This window comes from Octopus sinensis, linkage group LG24 (genome assembly GCF_006345805.1).
Source record: "Octopus sinensis linkage group LG24, ASM634580v1, whole genome shotgun sequence".
In the NCBI taxonomy this organism is placed as follows: Eukaryota; Metazoa; Mollusca; class Cephalopoda; order Octopoda; family Octopodidae; genus Octopus; species Octopus sinensis.
In genome coordinates this window covers 14453627-14481617 of record NC_043020.1, presented here as the reverse complement: position 1 = coordinate 14481617, position 27991 = coordinate 14453627, and the positions used below count along the sequence as shown (strand labels likewise).

Genomic DNA, 27991 nt, shown 5'->3' with positions numbered 1-27991 from the left:
AGATGAAAAGGAGAAAAAAAAAAGGATCATTTAACCCAATAAGTTAAACGATTGATTAGTATTCATTAGATATTCAACCAATTTAATAATAAGAGTGAAATTGAACCAGTGTGTGTGTTATCAATATTGGCATAGTGACTCTTGCTTGGCACAACAAAATTTATGATTTGTATTTCATAAAGATGCTGGTGGCACGTAAAAAGCACCATCCGATTGTGCCGTTTGTCAGCCTTGCCTGGCACCTGTACTGGTGGCACGTAAAAAGCACCATCCGATCATGGCCGTTTGCCAGCCTCGCCTGGCACGTAAAAAGCACCCACTACACTCATGGAGTGGTTGGCGTTAGGAAGGGCATCCAGCCATAGAAACATTGCCAGATCAGACTGGAGCCTGGTGCAGCCTTCTGGCTTCCCAGACCCCAGTTGAACCGTCCAACCCATGCCAGCATGGAAAGCGGACGCTAAACGATGATGATGTTGGAGATTATTTATTGAAAATAATTCAGTTTTCAGACTAAAATTACATGGTGAGCTCAAATACAAAGAGCTCACTGATGTAAAAATAATGACCAGTCAGGAACTTTTGAACTAAAGATATTCTATGAACCTGTCATGTGTTAGCTGTGACTCAGAGTGTATGACAATAAAGAGAACAGTAATATTTACAGGGGAGGAGAAATTACGATGGCTAAAAAAATAACCAATTCACATCCTTGTGTTTCATTTGCTTAAAGTTCCACTAGTAACTAAATCTGTCTCATGCAGACAGATATTTTGGAGGGGTTTACCCCAACTACTTTTCCTTTAAATATTTAAAGAAGGGTAAAAAAAAAAAATGAAGTAAAAAGCAACAAAATCTCTTTAAAAGTGAAAAAAAAAATTGCTTTTGTCTTTTTTTTATTATCCCTGTTATTGTATATTTTGGCATGGCAGCCACCACAAAGGAAAGTATGCAGAGATGAAGTGAACAGCCTCTGGAGACAATCATTTGTGTTGCCAAGACTCAACAGAAAAGACAAAAGAATGAAGTAAGAAATTGGAATCCTGATGAAAGGATTGACCTTTTGTCTTGATTTAGTCATTGGACTACTGCCATGCTGGAACACCACCTTTCCCTCCTTGAATTGTTTAGTGAAACAAATCAACTTCAGTACTTATTTAAGCCTGGAATTTATTCTATCAGTCTTTTTCCGGCACAAAAATACAGTGAACAGGCTTTGACTAAAATTCAAAGCCAAGAAATATCCTTGGCCACAGATTTGCATGAGTAAACAACAATTGAAATGGTGTGAAACAACAAGTATTTTCTTGGTAATTATTTTAACAATTGCAGAAAGAAGAATAGTGATGTCAACTTTATCAGGATTCCAACTCAGATCAACTGGACATGTAATTAAATATTGTATAGGTATCCAATTGCTGCCTCGACCGTTTTCAACCTCCACAACAGACTGATGGAACATTTTGGATATAAAATATCACAGATTGCAAAGAAAAAGTTCCGAAAGGGCTATAATTAGTATTTGAATATGTTCCTCCACTTGTTGCCCTGCGACTATAAAAGATTATTATGAGGAGCTGATACTCAGAGTATATGTGTAAATCCATTTCATTTGTTTTACAGTATACAACTGTCCTATTGTCTATTAAATATCAGAAGAATAACACACACACACACACATGCACGCACACACACACACACACATACACAAACACACACACATATGCACACACACACACACACACATATGCACACACACACACACATATGCACACATGCACGCACACCACACACACACACACACACATACACAAACACACACACATATGCACACACACACACACACACATATGCACACATGCACGCACACACACACACACACACACACACACACACATAGCCATCATTGGAAAGTCCCTAGTTGTTTACAGATTGTTTCTAGTTCTGTAGTTACCCAGGTGGGTGGAGAGGCACCTCGCCGTTGTTGTAGCAACTGTAGTTTGTTCACGTTGCCGTGTAGTAAGTCTATGATGTTCCGATACTCTTCGTCCCATATGTCTGGACTCGTCTTTGTCTTCAGCTTTTTCTTGAGAGGCTGCAAAAAAAAAAAAAGAAAAAAAGAATATTGTGCCTGAAGTGTAAGAATGAGTGTGTGGTGGGGAGCTGGCAGAACCGTTAGCACGCTGGGCGAAATGCGTAGCCGTATTTTCGTCTGCTGTTACGTTCTGAGTTCAAATTCCGCCGAGGTCGACTTTGCCTTTCATCCTTTCGGGGTCGATAAATTAAGTACCAGTTACGCACTAGAGTCGATGTAATCGATTTAATCCGTTTGTCCCCTCTGTGTTTAGCCCCTTGTGGGTAGTAAAGAAATAGGCATTTCGTCTGCCGTTACGTTCTGAGTTCAAATTCCGCTGAGGTCGACTTTGCCTTTCATCCTTTCGGGGTCGATAAATTAAGTACCAGTTACGCACTGGAGTCGATATAATCGACTTAATCCGTTTGTCTCCTCTGTGTTTAGCCCCTTGTGGGCAGCAAAGAAATAGGGGAAGTATATGGAGAGATAAGTATGTAGATATATGTGTATGTGTCATCATCATCATCATTTAACGTCCGCTTTCCATGCTGCCATGGGTTGGACGATTTGACTGAGGTCTGGCAAACCAGATGGCTGCACCAGGCTCCAATCTGATCTGGCAGAGTTTCTACAGCTGGATGCCCTTCCTAACACCAACCACTCCGAGAGTGTAGTGGGTGCTTTTATGTGCCACTGGCATGAGGGCCAGTTAGGCGGTACTGGCAACGGCCATGCTCAAATGGTGATTTTACATGTCACCTGCACAGGAGCCAGTCCAGCGGCACTGGCAACGCCCTCACTTGAATGTTTCTCACGTACCACTGGCACACTGCCAGTAAGGCAACGCTGGTAGCGATCATGCTGAAACGGTGCTTTTTACGTGCCACCGACGCAGGGGCCAGTCAGTGGCACTGGTAACAATCACGCTTGGATGGTGCTCATAGCGCTCCACTAGCACGGATGTCAGTCATGCGATATGCAGAGATGAGTATGTAGGTATATATTGGTAGATAAGCAGGTAGGTATATTACCTTTTACCTTTTATTTGTGTCAGTCATCAGATTGCGGCCGTGCATCATCAGAGTGTGCTGGGTGTGTTTTATGTAGAAACTGTGCCAGATCAGATTGGAGCCTGGTGCAGCCATCTGGTTTGCCAGATCTCAGTCAAATCGTCCAACCCATGCCAGCATGGAAAGCGGACGTTAAACAATGATGATGATGACACATACACATATATCTACATACTTATCTCTCCATATACTTCCCCTATTTCTTTGCTACCCACAAGGGGCTAAACACAGAGGGGACAAACAAGGACAGACAAACAGATTAAGTCGATTACATCGACTCCAGTGCGTAATTGGTACTTAATTTATCGACCCCGAAAGGATGAAAGGCAAAGTCGACCTCAGCATGGGTGCTTGTAATTAACATCTTTCAGTTAAGATGGAAATGGGAAAAGTAATAAAATCAATTGAGTAGAAGAACATTAAAAGTTTGGGGTCCATGGAAGAATTCATATCAATAGAAAGGGGTGACTGGTAGTGATAAGGATTAGAACCACTGCCTCTTTTTTTTTTCCTTGTTTCAGCTCAGAGCTGCAGCCTGATGCACCGCCGTTAATAATAATATTTTTTGGTTGTTCCTTCTCGAGCCATGCCTGGCTCATAAGGGCCGGTTCCCCGGTTTCTTGGCGTATAGGTTCCCCACCTAGATGGGACGCCGGTCCGTCGCAGGTGAGCTGCAAGATGCAGGAGGAAAGAGCGAGAGAAAGTTGTGGCGAAAGAGTCAGCAGAAGTTTCGCCATTACCTTCTGCCGGAGCCGCGTGGACCTTAGGTGTTTCGCTCATAAACACACATATCGCCCGGTCTGAGATTCGAACCCACGATCCCTCAACCGCTGCTCTAACCACTAGGCCATATTGATCAAACCAATGGGTACTCACTGAAGTAATGTTTAAACTCATAACCTTGAAGTAAGTATCCCACCATTTCAAAAGTTGTAGCTCTTGTACCTCTGCACTTTCTACATCAAATGTAAAGATAATAACTGATGTATCTTACCTCCTCAGATTCTGTATCTGACATGTGTTGGGCCTCATCTGTTGTTTCTTGATCCTGAAATAAAACAAGATTCTATTTTCTTAAATATTTCTAGAACAAATTTTATTAAGACTACAACTGAGTTTAAACGCCTAGAGCAAGGGTCGCCAAACATTTTCAACCATCGACCCCCTTTAGCCACTTCTTCCAGATTGACCACCCTCCTCATTTAAAATATCTTAACCCTTTCGATACCAACCCGCCTGAAACCGCCCCTTGCTCTGTAATACATATGTCTTGCTTACAAAAACTCTGAATTAAAATCTTCCACCAAACCTTAGTCACAATTTATGTTCCTATTTCTAGCTTAATGATAATGAAGTTATTTCACTAAATTCTTTCTTATATTTAAAATTAATTGAAAGAAACACAGAGCATCTCAACAGATATAGGGTAACAAAAGGGTTAATACCCTACCCTACCGTACCATATTTTAAATGCGTACTGGGTACTGATGCTGGCAATTAAAATGTTAGCTAAAATATACATGTATGAAAATTAAGACATTCTACAGAAGATGACACACATTTTACATTTAAAACTATGTGTACAAGTATATAGTATTCATCATCATCATCATCATAGTTTAACGTTCGTTTTCCATGTTAGCATGGGTTGGACAGTTCAACTGGTGTCTGGGAAGCCAGAAGGCTGCACCAGGCCCAGTCTGATCTGGCAGTGTTTCTATGGCTGGATGCCCTTCCTAACGCCAACCACTCCATGAGTGTAGTGGGTGCTTTTTACGTGCCAGATGAGGCTGGCAAACGGCCACGATCGGATGGTGCTTTTTACGTGCCACCGGCACGGGGGCCAGGCGAGGCTGGCAACGGCCACAATCTGATGGTGCATTTTACGTGCCACCGGCACGGAGGCCAGTCGGGGCGGCGCTGGCAACGGCCACGTTCGGATGGTAATCTTATGTGCCATCGGCACTGGTTTCACAGCTACAATTTCCATTGATGTTGATCGATTTTGATTTTGATTTTTCATTTTCACTTGCCTCAACAGGTCTTCACAAGTAGGGTTTGTATTAAACTTTCAATTGTTATGAAATTGCTTGCGTGGTTAGAAAATGTGGAAAATGCATCATATTGATGGAATATCTTTTATCGAAATCGACAACATCAATGTGAGGGATGAGCATCGCACTGACTAAGTATTCCAAGCAGTTAATTTGGGTGAGCTGGTCTTTCGCACGCCGACCCCCATTCAACCCCTAAGCTATCACCGACCCTCCTGTAATTCCTCACTGAAAGCTGACCAGAAGAGAATTAATGCATTCGAGCTTTGGTGTTGGAGAAGACTTTTACGGATTCCATGGACAGCGAGGCTCACCAATGGAGAAGTTCTTAAGCATATCAGGCCGAAAATGTTGCTAGAAGCTAGGATCACCAAGAATAGATTGGCATATTTCGGTCATTTTATGCAGAGAAAATCCCTGGAGAAGGACATAATGCTCGGAATGGTCAGTGGCAAGAGAAGAAGAGGCCGACCAAGAACCTGCTGGCTTGACACCATCAAGAGTGATACCGGAATGGACATAGCCAATCTGAAAGAAGCGGCCCAGGATAGAACTGACTGGAGGACACTGATCCAACGAGTGACCGAGAGTCGACTTTGACTGAGCGGATAGAGAGAGAGAAGACGATAGAATTCTACCGTCCTAAATGTAAAGGCAGCAAGACAGTAGAATTGTTAGCATTTCATCCTTCTTTGTGTTCTGGGTTCAATTGCTGCTGGGTTTGACTTTGCCCTTCATCATAAAATAAGCACTGGGGTTGATTTAATTGACTCAGCCCCAACCCCCAAACTGCTGGCCTTGTAGTACTGTAGTGGACTCTCTCTGACCGACTTACCCTTATCTCTAGATATCATTAATATAATGTAACTACAACTGTATTAACAGAAGATGTATCATACTCATGAAGATTGGACATCACAGAAACTGTACTGAGATGTGCAAAAGTTAATGTATTGTATATCATTCTTCATGACAATATGTGAAAGAACCTATGATATACCCTCCAGCCTTCATCAGGTGTCTTGGAGAAATTTTGAACCTGGGTTCTCATTCCTAAGGTATTTTCTGATGTTATTATTATTATTATTACCACCAAGGTCACTGTCTGGAATCGAACTTGGAATCTTGGGGTTTAGTAGCCCATGGGCATATGGTGTAGTGGCTAAGAGTGAGGGCTACTAACCCCAAGATGTCGAGTTCGATTCCAGGCCGTGAGAAGGGGGAGGAGGAGAAGAAGGAGGTGGTGGTCGCCATCGTCGTTGGTAGAGGTGTGGTAGTGATGGTAAATTGGAAATATGTCTGACCTTCAATAATTCTTCTGGATTGTTTTCAGGTTGCTGTTTTTTATTTCGCTCTGGTTTCCAAGCAATCACAAAATCTTCATTGATGATAAGTCTTTGAGACGAGAGGTATTTGGTCTGCTTGAAACCATCACAGCTGTATGCCGTCTGCAATGAAATTGTAAACCACAAATTAGTCATGATGTATAATTTACAAGGGTGAAAAGGTCAGGGTACAGTGTCACAGATAAAGGTACTATAACAGTGTGTGTGTGGTATATGTGTTATAGATATATATATATAGTTAATCCAAACATGAAAACACAAAGAGAAAACACAACAATGTGAGGACGTGGAACAAATATAGTATTATTGGACGCTCATGAAAGAAGGAAAGAAGGAGGGTTTAACGTTTTGAGCAGAGCTCTTCGTCAGAAACATAGGAAAAGGAAAGATCCAAAGAAGGGAAGACGGAGGAAAAAAAATTGCCAACGGTACACACGCAGTCACATTTTGAATCATATATATATATATAGACAGAGAGAGAGAGAGCTATAGGTACTTTGACAATAAGTGAGACCATTCCAAGTTGTAGCTTCCATTTACTGGAAGCTTATAAAAGACATCATGCAAGTATCATGGTTGAATTGATTCAAACAAAAATTTCTCCTTTTTATAAACCGATGTGTGTGTATGTATATATACACACACACATACATATACAGTGTCCAGGCTGGTCAGATCTACTGACCGCCACTAATGAAGTTACCAGAATCCACTGAAGACAAAAGTCTATGCTTCCCGAATGACACAGATCACAAGGAAACCTCCTTCAGTAGGGGGCAGGGGAAATGTTTTTATTGGTAGGGGTGAGTCACAAGTGTGGAATAGAGCAGCTTTATTGTTTGTTATTCATATGTAACTTATGAGGTGGGCATGACTGGAACCCTTTCGATCATAGTGTCTACTTGGTCAAAGCCAAATTGGGGCTAAACAACCGATTTAATATCTTCTACACAGAAGCCAAAGAATTCTTCCTTTGCAATAAAAGAAGAAAGAAGTTTACTTACATGATTTAGAAAAGTTATTGCAGTGTCCTGAAGTATTTTTTCTTTTGAAGAATTTGACATTAGAAGACATTGTGGAACCAGAGACTCACAGTTGGTCTCCTGGGCAAATGAAGCAAATGCCTCGATGGCCTGGTGATGGAGAAGACTGTTAGAATCAAAGAGCAAATGTTGGAATATTTTTGGAAAAGTGGACCCCATTTTCACAGAAACCTAAAAATAAAGAATTTATTTTAAAAAAACATTTTACAGATTTTTATTTTAATTATACTGAAAATTTGTAATAATGCAAAGTTTAGGTGTCTGACAATTATATCATCATCGTTAATTTAATGCAGACATTTCCATGCTTGCATGGGAGAGGCAGAATTTGTTGAGACAAATTTTCTACAGCCAGATGCTCTTGCTGTCACCAACCCTTACCTTTTTACAAGCAAGGTAATATTTCTCCAGGTCAGATGTGTTTTCACAGAAGACTGGACACAAACAGCAGCACCTCTTGTAGGATGGTGACACTTTCTTTCTTTTCTTTTACTTGTTTTCAGTCATTTGACTGCGGCCATGCTGGAGCACCGCCTTTAGTCGAGCAAATCGACCCCAGGACTTATTTTTTGTAAGCCTAGTACTTATTCTAACGGTCTCTTTTGCCGAACCGCTAAGTTACGGGGACGCAAACACGCCAGCATCGGTTGTCAAGCAATGTTTGGGGGACAAACACAGACACACACACATATATATATATATATATATATATATATATATATATATATACATATATACGACGGGCTTCTTCCAGTTTCCATCTACCAAATCCACTCACAAAGCTTTGGTCGGCCCGAGGCTATAGTAGAAGACACTTGCCCAAGGTGACACACAGTGGGACTGAACCCGGAACCATGTGGTTGGTAAGCAAGCTACTTACCACACAGCCACTCCTTGTTTACAATTATTATGCAATCACAAGGCCAACAGACATATATGACATGGAATTCTTTCAGTTTGCATTTTCTAAATTCACTCACAAGGCTTTGGTTAAGCCCAGGAGTATAGCCGAAGACACTTGCCCAAGATGCTGCTCTGTGAGAGTGAACCTGCAACCATTTGGTTGGGAGGTATGTTTCTTAAGCACACAGCCAAACCATACACACACACACACACACATATTGGGCAGGCCTAAGAGTGTGGTCTAAGATCAATTCCTGATTGCCAGTTTTTCACAGCATTCATTGCTTAATGTCCTCAGAAGTCATTACTGTGACATCCAATGGATAGATATTTAAAAAATCAATGGAAATTGTAGTTGTGATACCAGTGCCAGTGGCACATAAAAGAACCATCCGAACGTGGCCGTTGCCAGCACTGCCCTGACTGGCCTCCGTGCGGGTGGCATGTAAAAAGCACCAACCGATCGTGGCCGTTGCCAGCCTCGCCTGACACATAAAAAGCACCCACTACACTCATGGAGTGGTTGGCGTTAGGAAGGGCATCCAGCTGTAGAAACACTGTCAGATCAGACTGGAGTTTGGTGCAGCCTATTGGCTTCCCAGACCCCAGTTGAACCGTCCAATCCATGCTAGCATGGAAAACGGACGTTAAATGATGATGATGATGATGAAAATGTATTAATCAATTTTAGTATACTTTACAAGAAATAATCTCAACCCCACCCCTCACACACACACACACACACACACACGTTCTCTCTTTCTCTCTGTCTGTCTCTCTCTAAAATATTCTTAGTAAATCAGTAATGCTCTACGTTCTAAGAATTCTTATTTCTTTATTGCCCACAAGGGGCTACACACAGAGGGGACAAACAAGGACAGACAAAGGGATTAAGTCGATTAGATCGACCCCAGTGCGTAACTGGTACTTAATTTATTGACCCCGAAAGGATGAAAGGCAAAGTCGACCTCGGCGGAATTTGAACTCAGAACGTAACGGCAGACGAAACACAGCTACGCATTTCGCCCGGCGTGCTAACGTTTATTTCATTATTGCCCACAAGGGGCTACACACAGAGGGGACAAACAAGGACAGACAAAGGGATTAAGTCGATTAGATCGACCCCAGTGCGTAACTGGTACTTAATTTATTGACCCCGAAAGGATGAAAGGCAAAGTCGACCTCGGTGGAATTTGAACTCAGAACGTAACGGCAGACGAAACACGGCTACGCATTTCGCCTGGCGTGTTAACGTTCCTGCCAGCTCTAACAATTCTGCCAATCCACAGTGGTGATGATGATGACGATAATAACAACAACAATAAGCTCTTACTTCATTATTTTGTAAATCAACTTTGCCAATCTCTTTCAAAAACAACGAAGTAGCCAATCGTAGAATTTCATCTGGTTCCAAATCAAATAGTTTTTCCAATGTGTTCACAATCTGCCGACAGAATAAACAAGAGTCAGTGACAACATTTAATCTCATTAACCCTTTAGTGTTCAGATTATTCTATCAAACATAATGCTTATTGATTCACATTGATTTGTATTAATCATGCATTATCTCATATCTTCAAGATCTTTATGGTGTAATTACTTAATGTAGAATAACATTGTAGGGTAGGTGTGAGAGCATGGATCTGGTCAGTTTGAGCATAAAACAGATTAAATATTTTGGCCAGATATGGCTGGTTTAAATACTAAAGGGTTAAAGGCCAAGTCAAACAATCAAACAAGCAATATTGATTTCAAATTTTGGCACAAGGCCAACAATTTTCAGAGAAGGGAATAAGTCAATTACATCAACCCCACCAGTATTCGACCTGTACTTATTTTACTGACCCCACCCTGAAAGGATGTAAGGCAAAGTCGACCCCAGTGCAATATGAACTCAGAACATGAGGATACGACAAAACATTGTTAAGCATTTTGCCCAGCATGTAGGCGCAGGAGTGGCTGTGTGGTAAGTAGCTTGCTTACCAACCACATGGTTCCGGGTTCAGTCCCACTGCGTGGCACCTTGGGCAAGTGTCTTCTACTATAGCCTCGGGCCGACCAAAGCCTTGTGAGTGGATTTGGTAGACAGAAACTGAAAGAAGCCCGTCGTATATATGTATATATATATGTGTGTGTGTGTGTATGTGTGTCTATTTTTGTCCTCCCAACATCGCTTGACAACCGATGCTGGTGTGTTTACGTCCCCGTAACTTAGCAGTTCGGCAAAAGAGAACGATAGAATAAGTACTAGGCTTACAAAAGAATAAGTCCTGGGGTCGATTTGCTCGACTAAAGGCGGTGCTCCAGCATGGGCACAGTCAAATGACTGAAACAAGTAAAAGAGTAAAGAGAGAGTACTGTACATAAAAGACCAATAACATTTTGTGTGATATAAGAGGTACATACGGAAGATATGTGTGCTGGCTTCATGACTGGGAGTAACTGGGCTGATGTAACAAGAAGACTGCTGAGTATGAGAGAATGATAACACTTGCTGCTAGCTGAGCTGCTCAACTTTGGCTCAGATGACCACAGCATTGCCAGACGTTGTAAAACCAAATAGTGAAGGGTGCATCCCGATTGGGATAATGTCACCAAATATCGACTTAAACTGCGGAGGCACTTGAGGACATCGAGCTGTGAATGGAAGAAAGAATACCAGTTAAGTGGTTATCATGAAAAGGACAGTGAATAAGTGCTATGGGTTCAAATCCAGCAATAGGCATTTTAAAAAACTGCATAATCATTTCTGAGCATCATCATCATCATCATCATCGTTTAACGTTCGTTTTCCGTGCTAGCACGGGTTGGACGGTTCATCCAGGGTCTGGGAAGCCAGGGTCTGCACCAGGCTCCAGTCTGATCTGGCAGTGTTTCTACAGCTGGATGCCCTGTCTAACGCCAACCACTCTGTGAGTGTATGGGTACTTTTTACGTGCCACCGGCACAGGTGCCAGGGGAGTCTGGCATCGGCCACGATCGGTTGGTGCTTTTAACGTGCCACCAGCACGGAAGCCAGTCAAGGCGGCACTGGCATCGACCACGTTCGGATGGTGCTTTTTATGTGCCACCAGCACATAAGAAATAATTATCTTTCAAATGAATAATTCACTGGATTTTGAAAAGCTAGATGGGCAAATATATACAAGGTATATATAAAATTTAAAGGACTGACCACTAAAAGTGGACAGTCAATATGTTAGATATAGACGTCAAGATCGCTATTTTCCACGAAGAATTTGTTCTCAAGAAAAAACTCAGCAAAAAACCAAAGTGTAAAAAATAAGCAAGAAAATATACGAAATAAAAAAATGATTACCTATGTACTACTATGTACATACATCTCGATGGCATCAATGCGCACCGGCCCCCCACACTGATATGAGGCCCCGCTTGCTAGATGAGCTGGTTATGCAGTTAAACTCAATATCCTTCTAGCCATTGCTCATTGTCTCTTTTTAACCAAATCCAGTGGCTAGCCTTCTCCACTGTAGATTGGATATCAGTCATGGTGGTATTGACTTTACGATGAGTTAGGCCTAGCGATAACAACAGTCGTCTCACGCTGACTTCGATAGGAAAATGTTCCGCTTTCCAGCCTGTGTCTTCACATTCCTCGAGGAGGTTTACATAACAGTTCAATTTTCAAGCCCGAGCAGCGTCCATATTATCTTCATGAGGAACCGTTAACTCGACTATATTTACAACTTCTTTCTTTCACACCACATCAAAATATCTGTTTTTTTCGTAACTTGTTATAGTGGACTGAATGTGTTGTCACCCAGTTTGACAACCACCTTGCTCTTGAGTACTGTGATACTGTTGTTTTTCAATGATAAGTCAAGCAGCATGTGTGATCAGTTTTATTTACATCTCAGGGCTATCAATAGATGAGTGTGCATGCATGCACGATTAAAAGGGCATAATCCAGTGTTATGTGCAGTTACAGGTGCACTGTTGCAAGCATTTGGATCACTTCTCCAGTCTGATGTTTCACCTTCCTTTCCAAGATTATCAGATACTCTACACCCATTTCTTTACTACCCACAAGGGGCTAAACACAGAGAGGACAAACAAGGACAGACAAACGGATTAAGTCGATTATATCGACCCCAGTGCGTAACTGGTACTTATTTTGTCAACCCCGAAAGGATGAAAGGCAAAGTTGACCTCGGCGGAATTTGAACTCTCAGAACGTAGCGGCAGACGAAATACGGCTACGCATTTTGTCCGGCGTGCTAATGATTCTCCCAGCTCGCCGTCCCTCCACCAACTCAGCTTTTGTTAAAGAAATAATCTCAGATTAAATGTTGTTGAGAAAGAAGTATAACTAAGTGACTGGGCAGAGCGTATTACTGGTATTTTGTAGATGCTGGAGATCTTAATTAAACAAATGAAAGTAAATTCTCAGGAGACATTTAACCCTTTAGTGTTTAAACCGGCCATACCAGACCAAAAATGTCTTCTTGTTTTATGCTCAAACCAGCCAGCTCTGACCTCTCACACCTACCCTACAAAGTCATTCTAAAAATAAACAGGGACATCATCAAAATCTCAGAGTTACAAGATGCTGTACAATTAATTTAAAATAATGTAATTAAACAAGCTTTACATTTGACAGAGCAATCTGAATGCTAAAGGGTTAATTCACTTATAAACCATTTCTGTAAACATGTTCTGTTTAATAGAAAAAAATAAAACAAAATACAATTAAACACACTTACACAAGACTTCATATCTTTGTCAGAGAATGTTTCCAAGGAACACAAGCTGTGGATGATTTTTGCACTGGTCTGCACCAATTCACTTTTAAGGGGAGATGATATTGTTTCTTGAAGTGTGTCTAATTGTGCAAGACTCCAGAGAGAAAGATTGTTTGCTGGTGGGTATAACTTGAGAATTTCTTCCTAAAATACAATTGTTAGCTATAAAAACAGTTTTGAATATCAAACATAATATATATATATATATATATATATATATATATATATAATATATATATATATATATCTTCTATTATACAAAATCCGTTCTGTCTGTCTGTGTGTGTGTCTTCTAGGATCTCGGGCATCCTCCATCTGATTGCGCTCAAATTTGATATGTAGATACCGACAGTATCAGGGTGTGAATAAGTCTTGAAAAAATTACAAAACTCGATTCCAAGTGAGGATGTGATCAATAATGCTGTGGGAACGTGTATTTGTACGTGCAAGTACATCAGCTGTTGCAACTGATACTTCACGTATGCAAGAAAAATGCACGTAGAGTTTGCGCAAAAAAAGCTTGCTGGCTTGAAATAATGCCACAAAATGCAGTATATTTAAGAGACCAAAAAAGTAAAATGCAAAGGAGATATTTTCTTCAAACTTGGCATGAAGGAAGGAAAGACTATTTGGTTTCTCCAGAAATTTTTTTTTTTGCCTTAACTTCATTTAATAAAACCAAAAATTTTATTGAAATAAAGGCATGTTTAATTATTTTTTAATGAAAAGAAAACACTGATTGCTTTTTATTCAGCAGATATGATTCAGCACTGTCCATTGGACGGAGGGCGTTTTGCTCGTGTGTGTGTATATATATATATATATAAACCAATGGAAATATAATTAAATCCTAACATATGGAACCACATTCAGAAAAAAAAAATAATGTAGCAAGAGAAACTCAATAAAGTTGACAACTTTTCTAAAGAGTATCATTATAAGAGGATCACAATCCTAAGACAACCTATTTCACAATAGTTATGGCTAGAAAACTGACCACTCGTAGAACGAATTTTAACCCACACCAACTTTCTGTTTAGTTCATATTTTCCGACATATGGAATTAAAGTTTACTGAGTTACATAGCATCTGCTGGTCAATTGTCCAAACCCTAGTAGTCTCATGCATACACACTCAAAATCTTTAAACACAATTGGTCACTCACTGTGTGTGATAGAACCTGGTTTGAGAACATCTAAGACTTGTTGCCTATTTGTGGCTTCTACAAGTCTTACATTTTTCAATGTTTCTTGTAGTGCTATAGTGGTTAGGCTATTCAGCTCACGGTCATAAGGTCATGAGTTCAATTCCTGACAGTGTGCTGTGTCCTTAACCCTTTAGCATTTAAACCGGCCACATCCGGCCAAAAATATTCTACCTGTTTTATGTTCAAACTGGCCAGATCTGGTCTCTCACACCAACCCTACAATATCGTTTTAAAAATTAACAGCTACCTCATCAAAATCTCACAGCTACAAGATAATGCCTGATTAATTCAAAACAATGTGGATAAAAAAGGATTAATTTTGGCAGAATAATGCGAACACTAAAGGGTTAAGCAAGACACTTTATTTCACATTGCTGCAGTCCACTCGGCTAGCAAAAATGAAGGGACCTACTTACAACATTACAGCTTTCCTGGTGGTGTGAGGAGATAAATATATGAAGGCGGCGAGCTGGCAGAAACGTTAGCGCGCCGGGCGAAATGCTTAGCGGTATTTCGTCTGTCGTTACGTTCTGAGTTCAAATTCTGTTGAGGTCGACTTTGCCTTTCATCCTTTCGGGGTCGATAAATAAAGTACCAGTTTCGCACTGGGGTCGATGTAATCGACTTAATCCCTTTGTCTGTCCTTGTTTGTCCCCTCTATGTTTAGCCCCGTGTGGGTAATGAAGAAATAAATATATGAAGGGTGGAATAATGGTATGAGGTGATGGGGAGATGAGAGTGAAAAAAGATTAGGCAAGATGTTAGAAATTATTTTCCCTCACCTGGTCTTTAATTAACTGAAACTTGAAGAGTCTGTGGAAGAGCTGTAGGACATGTTCATAAAACTGAGCCTGAGACCAGTCCAGAGCTAGCCACACAGCTGCCAGGACCTTCACATGGTGATGACACAAAGCAGCACTGCCATAACTATTAAGTAGAAACAATGGAGAAAATAGGTAGGCTGTGAAGTAATATGTAGTGGTTATGTGAGTGTATCAGGTGAACAGATGCAAAAGGAATGTGAATGTCTTTGAAGTAAACAAATGAGTGAATCGATTAACAGTTTAAAAAATAATTTATTCACTTGACTTGATTTGTCACTGGTACACACAATTCTTCACTACATGCAAAATGTTGACAACAGGCGCAGGAGTGGCTGTGTGGTAAGTAGCTTGCTTACCAACTACATGGTTCCAGGTTCAGTCCCACTGCGTGGCACCTTGGGTAAGTGTCTTCTGCTATAGCCCCGGGCCGACCAAGGCCTTGTGAGTGGATTTGGTAGACGGAAACTGAAAGAAGCCTGTCATATATATGTAACCACACAGCCATGCCCACGCCTAGCAAAGCATTGTGTCCTTGAGCAAGACACTTTATTTCATGTTGCTCCAGTCCACTCAGCTGGCAAAAATAAGTAGTATTTGTAATTTACGTTCTGTGTTATGCTGAATCTCCCTGAGAACTATATTAAGCTCAGTCACTTGCATGTTATGTTAATGAGCAGGCTGTTCCATTGATTGGATCAACTGGAACTCTCATCCTCTAACCAACAAAGTGTTAGCTGATGAGGTGTCAGATACATACAGGTGTTGTGCTTGTGAAGATCTGTTGAACCGAGTGAAATCGTAGTTGTGGCCAATGCCAGTGCCACCTGACTGGCACGTAAAAAGCACCACTTGAGTGTGGCTGATGCCAGTACCGCCTGACTGGCTCCCGTGTCAGTGATACGTACAAAGCACTCACTACCCACTTAGAGTGGCTGGCATTAGGAAGGCCATCTAGTTGTAGAAACTTTGCCAAATCAGATTGGAGCCTGGTGCAGCCTCCCGGATTGCCAGTTCTCAGTCAAACTATCCGACACATGCTAGCATGGAAAGCAGACGATAAATGACGATGATGATGAATAACTACATCTGCCTCAGTATCAATATTTTTTAGACAAGTTACCTGTGAGAGTTACCTGGTCAAAGGACTTCCTTCTCAAACCCCAGGTCTATGGAATTTTCTGATTCACACTAATCACATTCTACAAGTGAATTATTGTTGAATGTCAACAGCAGATTTTAAAAAAACAGACACAATGTAGTCCTAGATATTCGACAGGGTGGACATGGTTGGAATGCATTTGATTACAGGTCTCTGTTTCATCAAGATTTTGACACTAGATTTAATACATTTTTGTTATTTATTATAACGAATCAATAAAGAACAACAATATAAATCTCAATATTCACCGTCCAATGAAACACCAAACATCACAGGCCATCATTTTACAGTAAGGGTTACTGTGGAGTAAGTTGGTCAAGAGGACAGACTCCTGGAACAGACAACAGATTTATTGTAAGTGAGCATGTATATATTTTGTATTATACATATATATATCCCTTACATTTCCATGTGTAGTTTCTATTTTCTTTTTGTAACATTTCCATTACACACACACACATATAATAATAATAATAATATTAGGGAGTATAACTCCAAACTTACAGGGAAAAATTCAATTTAGAATTAAATCAAATTTCACAATATAAATATATAAAATATAAATTAGAGATAAAACTACTATTATGCAATTCAAACAATGATAGACATAAACCAAATCATAAATAAATCATTTTTTAAACTTTTTTGTGATCCACTTATGTTTTAATATTTTTTATGATTAAAAAACTTATAACTGATCATTGTGAAAAGCAGCACTGTCGTGAGGGCTTATTTGCCCCAATATTAGATTATTTTCTTTAGCCAGTACACAGTGATCGCTTATGAGTTTTAAGCTTATAAAATATCAATATTTACAGAATGGTAATACTTGGCACAGCTTATCAAATCATCACAGAAAACACACATTCTGGTTTGTTTATATATATATATATATTGGGGGAGAGAGCAAGATGAATCCAGAGAAACAAACATATATCAAAAATATTTTTAGATGAATCAGAAACTTTCCATTAAAATATTTGCATTGATTAACCAAGGTGGACGTATCAACTGCCCATCTCTTGAAACAATTACGTCTATTCATTTCCATGTGTTGAGCAATTAAGAGTTACAGAAATGTTCTACATAAGTTACTGATCATCAAATCATCCATTTATCTCACTCATTTTTAACATATTGATATGGGTTGAATAGGTCTGTAATGTTGTGCCTCTTTGTCAATCCCCAAAATTTACATCATTACACCTCTGACATCCAGCATTCTAAATTAATTTCTTCTTAAGTCTCCTTGGTTTATAGGGTTTTATGGGTTGTAGAATTCATCATCATCATCGTTTAACGTCAGCTTTCCATACTAGCATGGGGTGGACGATTTGACTGAGGTCTGGTGAAGCAGATGGCTGCACCAAGCTCCAATCTGATCTGGCAGAGTTTCTACAGCTGGATGCCCTTCCTAACACCAACCATTCTGAGAGTGTAGTGGATGCTTTTACGTGCCACCAGCACAAGGGCCAGTCAGGCGATACTGACAACGGCCACACTCAAATGGTGCTTTTTATGTGCCACCTGCATAGGAGCCAGTCCAGCAGCACTGGCAATGACAACGACCTTGCCCAAATGTTTTTTCACATACCACCAGCAAAAGTGCTAGCAAGGCGACGCAGGTAATGATCATGCTCGAATGGTGTTTTTAACGTGCCATCGGCATAGAGGCCAGCTTGTTGCTCTGGCAACAATCTCACTCGTTTGGTACTCTTAGCGCTCCACTAGAATTATTTTGTTCAATAAAAAAATTGACTTTAACAATGGTATGGTCAGTCCAGTACCTGTTGTACAGGTAAAATCCAATTTAGTGTAATTTATTCCAGCGAAAAACTTGAAACAAATGAAGCTGGTATGCTTTGCTGGATGGGTAATGTCAGTGTGCATATATGACAGAGTATAAGTGATTTGAGAGAAAAACTGGGTATATGTAGCATCAGATGTAGTGTGCAAGAGAGAAGACTGCGCTGGTATAGCCATGTAATGCATATGAAGGACAATTGCATCGAAAGATGCCATTCTCTAATTGTAGAGGGAACATGGGGAAGGGGTAGACCCAAGAAGACATCGGATGAAGTGGTGGGAAAGGATCTACAAACATTGAGACTCATGGGGGGGATGAAAGGGGGCTGAGACTCCTGGTGGTGTGCCATGCTTGTATAGACATATCAAGGTAAGTAAAAGTGTGGTTGCTCTTGGACCCAGGCTTGTCCCTTGCAACCCCATCCAGCTGAGCATCCCTTATCTTGTGGGCTCATAAGTGCTGGTGCCATGTAAAAAGCACCTGTACTGGCGCTGTGTAAAAGCATCCAGTACATTCTGTAAAGAGGTTGGCATTAGAAAGGGCATCCAGATGTAGAAACCATGTCAAAACAGACATGGAGCCCGAACAGCCCTTCAACTGGTCGGCTTGGGAAACCATCCAACCCATGCCAGCATGGAAAATAAACATATCTCTCTTTTACTTGTTTTAGTCATTTGACTGCGGCCATGCTGGAGCACTGCCTTTTAGTCGAGCAAATCGATCTCGGGACTTATTCTTTGTAAGCCCAGTACTTATTCTATCGGTCTCTTTTGCCGAACCGCTAAGTAATGGGGGACATAAACACACCAGCATTGGTTGTCAAGCAATGCTAGGGGGAACAAACACAGACACACAAACATATACATAGATATATATATACATATATATGACGGGCTTCTTTCAGTTTCCGTCTACCAAATCCACTCACAAGGCTTTGGTCGGCACAAGGCTATAGTAGAAGACACTTGCCCAAGATGCCACGCAGTGGGACTGAACCCGGAACCATGTGGTTGGTTAGCAAGCTACTTACCACACAGCCACTCCTGTGCCTATATGATGATGATTCTTTAGTAAGAAAGATGAAGTAATGCCAGGGAAACAAATCTGTGATAGCAGACTATTCAAAAAAATAAACACATTTTTCTCTGATCTGACACTGAATTAACAAACTTCAGCTTAACCTGGAAAAAGGTTTAAGTTAACAGAATAAATAAAATGGGAAATTAGGGATACTCACAACAACAGCAAAATGCTGAGCTGGCCAACTGCCCACAAAGCCACAAATGTTGGTGCAGAGATATTCATAGAGACTGGTGTTTCTTGAATTAAAATATACAACAAAATATCAACATCATTTGACATCAAACGATACAAAAAGTAAAACGCCATTCACTAAAAACTACAACTACATGCATACACTGGGATGGCTTTTCTCTTCCTACTTCAAAAAAAAAAAAAAACAAAAAAACAGGAGGGGACTTCTGCCCCTCTGAAGAGACCAATTTCTTTATTGTTTACTAGCAGTATCGCCCGGCGTTGCTCGGGTTTGTAAGGGAAATAACTATATAAGCATTTTTAGAGAGTTACTTCCCTTATAGATGCCAATTCGGGCTTTCTTAGCCATTTCTGTTTTGGTGTCTTCAAGCCATGAAGACGTTGTTCTAAAAGAACGCTGGTCTCCTTGACAACGCTTTACGACGTTGATTTCCTTACACTCCCTTCCCCACAGCTTCACGAGGGAGGGAAGAAGGGGGAGAAGCAAACAGGTGCAGGTGTGACCATGGACGCCAACTCCTCCGCCATCGACACACGAAAAGTTATGCATTAAAATGGAATAAAAAATGATGTTAAATTATTTTTAAAATCGTAGACTCATCGTAGACGCGCGCTAATACTCAGACGGGCTCGATATGAATCACGACTATGTGGAAGTAGTTAGGAATCTAAATCGAAGGGGACAGACACTCACACAACTACAGTTTTATATATATATATAAAGTAGCCACAACCGATCCCTCATATGACACTGACATTTCACAATCACATACGTTGTGAGTTCAAATTCCGCCGAGGTCAACTTTGCCTTTCATCCTTTCGGGGTCGATAAATTAAGTACCAGTTACGCACTGGGGTCGATGTAATCAGCTTAATACCTATGTCTGTCGTTTTTGTCCCCTCTATGTTTAACCCCTTGTGGGTAATAAAGAAATAGGTGTTTCAAAGATATAAAAGTGAAAGTCAAACGAATTTTCCTCTTGGCTCCTTCACTCAACAACAGAAAAGTAGCTGACCTTCCTACAAACACTGAGCAAGCAGCAACACAGAAGAAAACCAACTAGTTTTCACCTGTCTCAGATTATGCAACACATTCAGTTGAATGAGAAATCTTTTGCTTATGTCTAATTCCTTTACTTTTACTTCTGTATCACGAACCACTTGCCTATGAGTGCAAGTCAAACCAAATATTAACTTCACTTTCTACAATGCTGAACTCCTCTTGTTTAGCTTGTCTTAATACCAAATATATACTGGTCAAACAAAACATAAAACTGACCTATTTCTGTCCACCCTGCCAACTTTAACACTTTTTCTATAACATGAATTATCCAATTTATTTCCTAAGACAAAACAAAAAAAATGTACTTTCTCACAATACCTAATTTTTGTATGAATACTCTCTAAAGGAACTTGTTATATTTGCTTTTGTATTTTCAACATTTTCTTCCCACATCATCCTCATCGTTTAACGTCTGCTTTCCATGCTAGCATGGGTTGGACAATTTGACTGAGGTCTGGCGAACCAGATGGCTGCACCAGACTCCAATCTGGTCTGGCAGAGTTTCTACAGCTTGATGCCCTTCCTAATGCCAACCACTCCAAGAGTGTAGTGAGTGCTTTTACGTACCACCGGCACGAGGGCCAGTCAGGCGGTACTGGCAATGGCCACGCTCAAATGGTGCTTTTTATGTGCCACCTGTACAGGAGCCAGTCCAGCGGCACTGGCAGCGACCTCGCTCGAATGTTTCTTCACGTGCCATCAGCACAAATGCCAGTAAGGTGACGCAGGTAACGATCATGCTTGAATGGTGTTTTTACATGCCACCGGCACGGAGGCCAGCTTGTTGCTCTGGCAACGATCACGCTCATATGGTACACTTAGCACTCCACTAGCACGGATGCCAGTCATCGAATTTAATTTCGATTTCAATTTCACTTGCCTCAACTGGTCTTTCAAAAATACATTTATATGAGCTTTGTCTTTATTAATGAAGATCTGCTACATTTTTTAAAATCCTATCATCCAAAGATGCACTCACAAATCATGTGGTGTCTGACTACCAACTGGTTTGTTGTATCAGCAAGACGAGAGAAGCTCTATTTCATGGAACAAAAGTGACATATCATTCCTTATTGTTATTCTTGCCAATTTCTACACTGACTTAATTCTATTCTCCTTCACATCACATCATATCTCTGTTACGTGTAGTTCCATTCTTGATGGATGATAGACAACTCTAACAAAGCTATTGTTATTGTTTTACGTGTTTATTTACTTTACATGCTACACGGACTGTCAACATTCGGCGTAGTAATACATATATACTTTAGACACAGTTCGTACTGTTTACTGACAAAATAGTGCCAAAAGTGGGGATGTATTCTACACATGTATACCTACGTATACACATAGATATGAATGTGTAACACTCTCTCTTCTTAGAGACACTTTCTCCATTATTTTCAACTTGCAGTACACCCATCTGAAATCCCTCTCAACCACCAATATACAATAATCCACCTGTTTCCCTGATATCTTAAAAAGCTTTAAAAGCTATGGCACAGACCCTTTTCACTTCCCTCAGACAAAAGAAATAAAATAAAAATCAAACTAACTCATGCTTTACGATGCTTAAAACATCCAAATTACAAAGAAACTAAATAAAAAAACACAAAAAACCCCCCACAATATTTCATATTTTATAAAAGACTAAACTGACCTTTGAGGAGATCCAACGGCTGCAGTTATAGGAATTCTGATATCAGAGGCCATTTCAACTGAACCTTCACATAACAGAAATAATACAAATAAATATACAAAATATATTGAAAGAACAAATTATCTTTTTGTTTCTTATTCTTAGATGGTGGATATAATCTGTGGCGCAGTTTAACATCACTGGGTGGCTGTAGATGATATTAAACCTGGCTCTAGGTGATGCTAAACATGACTCTAAAGTGTCTTTAGAGAAATCCACTGAGTCAACTTTCAATTATGATTATTATTATCATTATTATTATTCTGCTGAGGTTGACTTTGCTTTTCATCCTTTCCAGGTTGATAAAATAAGTACCAGTTACATACTGGGGTTGATGTAATTGACTTTACAACTGTCCCCAAAATTTCAGGCTTTGTGCTCATATTAGAAAGGATTATTATTATTATTATATTATTATTATTATTATTATTCTGCTGAGGTTGACTTGGCTTTTCATCCTTTTGAGGTTGATAAAATAAGTACCAGTTACATACTGGGGCTGATGTAACTGACTTACAACTGTCCCCAAAATTTCAGGCTTTGTGCTCATATTAGAAAGGATTATTATTATTATGAAGGCAACGAGCTGGCAGAATTGTTATGGCACTGGGCAGAGTGCTTAGTGGCATTTCATCCAGCTTTACATTCTGAGTTCCAATTCCACCAAGGTCAACTTTGCCTTTCATCCTTTCAGGGTCAATGAAATAAGTACTTACTCACTTCCCCAAAACTGCTGGCCTTATGCCAAAATTTGAAATCATCACCATCATCATTATTAATATTATTATTATTATTATTATATGTTTGTACAAGTTGGCTCCAAGTCTCACCCAGAGACCTCAAGAGACAACAGGTTGGAAGTTCATGTTGTTGTTATGTCTAGTGTGCCATATATTTGGGGGGTTTTTTTGGTGTTGTACTAGTGAATGTCTAAAAAAAAAAATGTTTGTTTTAAACCTTGAGATTACATAGAAAGTATTTTGCATAGGATATGAGCAGTTCTCATGAGCACTATCTTTTGAATTTCTGCCATTTTTGGGTTTCCTGGTATCTGAGTTAGGTAGCAATCAGCCCCATTTGCTATCATTCCCAGGGCACCTATGACAACAGGTATTGTTTTAGTCTTCAGCTTCCACATTTTGCTGATTTCTATTTCAAGATCTTTATATTTGCTCAGTTTTTGGTAGGTCTTGACAGATACATTTATATTGATTGGGACAGTCATATCAATGATGCATGTTTTTTGTCTGAAGTCTTTTACTATGATGTCTGTCCTATTTGCGTCTATCTTTCTGTCAGTTTGAATGGTGAAGTTCCAGAGGAGTGAGATGTGGTCATTTTCAAGCACTGAAAATGCACTTATTATTATTATTATTATGATAGCAAGCTAACAGAATCATCACTACGCTGGACATAATGCTTAGCAGTGTTTCTTCTGGCTCTTAATATTCTGAATGTACATGCTACTGAAGTTGACTTTATCCTTCATCCTTTCAGGGTCTATAAAATTAGTATCAGTTGAGCATTGAGGTTGATGTAATCAACTTCCTCCACCTTCAAAATTGCTGGTTTTATGCCAAAATTAGAAATTAATTATTATTATTATTATAATTGTCAAAACAAAAGTGAGGATACATGGCCCAGTGGTTAGGGTGTTGTACTCATGATTGCAAGACTGCGGTTTCAATTTCTAGTCAAGGTGGAGCATTGTGTTCTTGAGCAAAAAACACTTCATCTCATGTTGCTCTGTGATCAGTTCGACATCTGAATCATGGCACATCATGCACCTGTTCAGGTAAGATGAATTGGATGGAGGGAGTGAGCTAAGGTACAGTACATACATCATCATCGTTGAACGTCCGCTTTCCATGCTAGCAAGGGTTGGACGATTTGACTGAGGTCTGGCGAAACAGATGGCTGCACCAGACTCCAATCTGATCTGGCAGAGTTTCTACAGATGGATGCCCTTCCTAATGCCAACCACTCCGAGAGTGTAGTGGGTGCTTTTTATGTGCCACAGACATGAGGGCCAGTCAGGCAGTACTGGCAACGGCCACGTTCAAACGGTGCTTTTTATGTGCCACCTGCACAGGAGCCAGTCCAGCGGCACTGACAACAACCTCGCTTGAATGTTCTTTCACGTGCCAGCAAGGCAACGCAGGCAACGATCACGCTCGAATGTACAGCACATACATTTGATCAATATAAACAAATCCTGTATACAGGTTGTTTGGCAAAAGCTGAACACTCATATATGTCCTTGTTGACGGGAGAGTCCATCATTAAAACAAATACCAAATTAGTAAGACAGTTTTGCTGATTCAAGATAGAAACAAAAACAATGAGGAAAATAAAATTGTCTAAAATAAAAATTACATTTCTGTAATGTTTTAAATACACTTGCTAAAATGTTGTCACAGCAACGTTCTCCTGGAAATTTCCTTGGGGAATACCAAACTTCTGTGACGTCATCTACAAAGATAACAAAGATGAAGACAATGAGATAGTTTTAAACTAGATCAGTGGTTCCAACCATTTTTTACCCATAGACCCCTTTTGATTCCTATTTTATTCAGGTAGACTCTCATACCCATTCAATGTGTAAAAAAAAACTCAAATTATATTTTTATAATTAAACATTATTAGGATTTGTATAAAAAAACAAAACTGTCAAAATACTTTGTGCATTGAAGTATAAGCAATTTATTGCTCAAAGTTTAGCAACAAAATTTTATATGACCCCACCCAACGGTCATATGGGCCCTGGCTGAGAACCACTGGGTTAGATCTGATATAAAGGTATGTTAAGTTAGAAACATGTTGCACTACCCACCTCTTCATCCTCAACAGTTTTATTTCTGCTTGTCTGTTCCAACCCATTTTAAGTACTTTGCTCTGTCAACAACTTTGTGTGGTCCAGCATACTAAGATCAAACCTCACCTCATCAGTTTTGCTTTTCCTCTTCCACTTGCATCATTTGACACTTTTTCATCCATTACCCACCTCCCTTCATCATCATCATCATCATCATCACCATTTGACATCCATTTTCCATGCTGGTATGGCTTAGAAGGCTCGACTGGATCTGGTAAGGCTGTGGGCTGCACCAGGCTCCATTGTCTGTTTTGGCATGATTTCTACAGTTGGATGCCTTTCCTAATGCCAACCACTTTATAGAGTTCACTGGGTGTCTTTTACATGTCACCAGCATGAGAGCCCTTTTATGTAGCACCAGCACAGGTGCCTTTTACTGGTCACCAGCATGATTGCCCTTTTATGTATCACCGGTACAGGTACCCTCTTATATGTCACCAGTACAGGTGCCTTTTACATGTCACTGGCATGTGTGCCTTTTTATATATCACCCTTCACACATATTGTCCATCATATGTCCCCTTCATACACATCTACCTGGCTAGGAATGAGTTAGGACAAAATAAGCAGACAAAGTGGTACTTACATTTTGCCTTTGGAAGAAGGTTTACAACCATAATCTGAAGCAAGATTCTTGGTAATGCCAGGTCAGGCTCTAAATCTGTCAAAAAAGATATATGATAATATTTTAGAAATACAAGGGAGTGCTGAAAAGTTCCTGGCTTTAAAAGTATTGTGAAAGGCCTTGTTGGCGGCCCAACTTTCCATGTTCTTTTACGGGGCTTAGAAAAACTGAAGGATCACTGCAATAAATGTGTGAATCTGAGAAGGGGAACATGTTGGGTAAAATCATAATTAACTGATCCTCCTACATTTTCTTTTACCCAAAGCCAGGAACTTTCAGTACCGCCTTGTATAATAACAAACACCTGTAATAAATGGACATATACATATATATATATATACACATACAAAATAAGAAAATGGAGAAATACACCTTAATCAATAATCAACTACCAGATAATACCCAATCACATAATTTATTAAACCACTACATATGAACTTTGGTGTAGTGGTCCTTAGTAGGGATGGGTACATCTTTCATTGATGAATTGATCAGTATCTTCTCCATTTTACTAGCAGTAATTATCTGGTAGGAACAAATGTACTATACTTGGGTGTATTCACTTATACCATCAATACTTAGAGTAAAGATTGGATATTTCATGTACACAAGTATGAGCAATTCAGATTCCTCAGAAGGTTAGCTTAAAATTACAAATTGAGATAGGGGTTGTGAGTGCAACCCACCATGGGATAACATATATCCAATATACTGCCAGTAAAGCACCCAACAAAGTTAATACATAAATGTTAAGAATTGCGATGCAATTAATTCATTTACTGTATTATATGGGCAAAGGTAAAATGTTTTACCACAAATTAATAATACAAAATAAGAAAATAGAAGAATACACCTTAATCATAAGGTGTATTCCTCCATTTTCTTATTTGTATATATATATATGTATGTATATATATATATATATATATATAATATATATATATATACAAATTGAGATAGGGGTTGTGAGTGCAACCCACCATGGGATAACATATATCCAATATACTGCCAGTAAAGCACCCAACAAAGTTAATACATAAATGTTAAGAATTGCGATATATAAAAAGCACCTCAACAATGATATATTTGTTATTAATCAAACAAATCAGAAATATAAATGAAATGCCTACCATTTTCATCAGAAGTAACTAAAATGCGAAAATAATAGTTCAAGATGAGTGTCGTTAGAAGTGGTTGAGCGGCATTTAATAACTGGAGCTGGATGTCTTGTTGACTTTGTTGAATAAGCTTTGGAGCAGCTAGGGAAGGCGGAGAAAACCTAAAAGAAAAGAAAATATAATTTACTAGCAGTATCGCCCGGCGTTGCTTGGGTTTGTAAGGGAAATAACTATATAAGCATTTTTAGAGATGTAAAGTATAATAGCCATCTCAATACGGCTAACCACAAAAGGGGGGGGGGTTACCGTAGCTTTTTACGTTCTGAGATTTAATAATAAATTTTTAGAGAGTTACTTCCCTTATATATGCCAAAAATGCATTAAAAATGGGAAAAATTGATGGTAAATTCTTTTTAAAATCGTAGACTCATCGTAGACGCGCGCTAATACCCAGAAAGGCTCGATATGAATCACGACTATAAGATACTGGTTAAACTGCACCGCAAAATGTGGGAGTAGTTAGGAATCTAAATCGTAGGAGACAGACAGCACACAACCTTACTTTTATATATAAAGATAAGCATAGGCATGGCTGTGTGGTAAGAAGCTTGTTTCTTACCACACAGCCATAAGGCAGTGAGCTGGCAGAAATGTTAGCATGCCAGCAAAATGCTAAGCGGTATTTCAGCTACTGTTACATTCTGAGTTCAAATTCCGCTGTGGTTGACCTTCCCTTTCATCCTTTCAGGGTCAATAAATTAAGTACCAGTTACGCACTGGGGTCAACGTAATCGACTTAATCCCTTTGTCTGTCCTTGTTTTTTCCCCCTCTATGATTAGCCCCTTACATGCAATAAAGAAATAACATGGCTGTGGGTTCAGTCCCACAGAGTGGAACTTTGTACAAGTGTCTTTTGCTATAGCCTCGGGCTAACCAGAGCCTTGTGAGTGGATTTGGTAGATGGAAACTGAAAGAAGCCCATTATGTGCGTCTTTGTGTCTGTGATTGTCCTTCTCAACCATTTGACAACTGGTATTGGTGTTTATGTCCCTGTAACTTAGTGGTTCAGCAACAGAGACTGATAC

The 27991-nt window shown here is 39.8% G+C and overlaps 1 protein-coding gene across 1 annotated transcript in view; it reads right to left on the bottom strand.

Moving 5' to 3' along the window:
• Positions 1–1302: 1302 nt before the first annotated feature.
• LOC115223886 (uncharacterized protein C1orf112-like) overlaps positions 1303–27991 on the bottom strand; it is a 30797-nt gene continuing 4108 nt past the window's right edge. Inside the window, exons 3-17 of the mRNA XM_029794599.2 lie at positions 26918–27066; positions 25749–25823; positions 24664–24759; positions 22249–22312; positions 19488–19569; positions 16692–16774; positions 15243–15387; positions 13215–13397; positions 10897–11127; positions 9824–9934; positions 7549–7758; positions 6503–6646; positions 4139–4192; positions 1882–2095; positions 1303–1637 (exon numbers count right to left, since the gene is read on the bottom strand). Of these exons, the coding sequence (XP_029650459.1) occupies positions 1904–2095; positions 4139–4192; positions 6503–6646; positions 7549–7758; positions 9824–9934; positions 10897–11127; positions 13215–13397; positions 15243–15387; positions 16692–16774; positions 19488–19569; positions 22249–22312; positions 24664–24759; positions 25749–25823; positions 26918–27066 (1819 nt within the window). The 3' untranslated portion in view covers positions 1303–1637; positions 1882–1903. The remainder of the gene's footprint in view (positions 1638–1881; positions 2096–4138; positions 4193–6502; positions 6647–7548; positions 7759–9823; positions 9935–10896; positions 11128–13214; positions 13398–15242; positions 15388–16691; positions 16775–19487; positions 19570–22248; positions 22313–24663; positions 24760–25748; positions 25824–26917; positions 27067–27991) is intronic.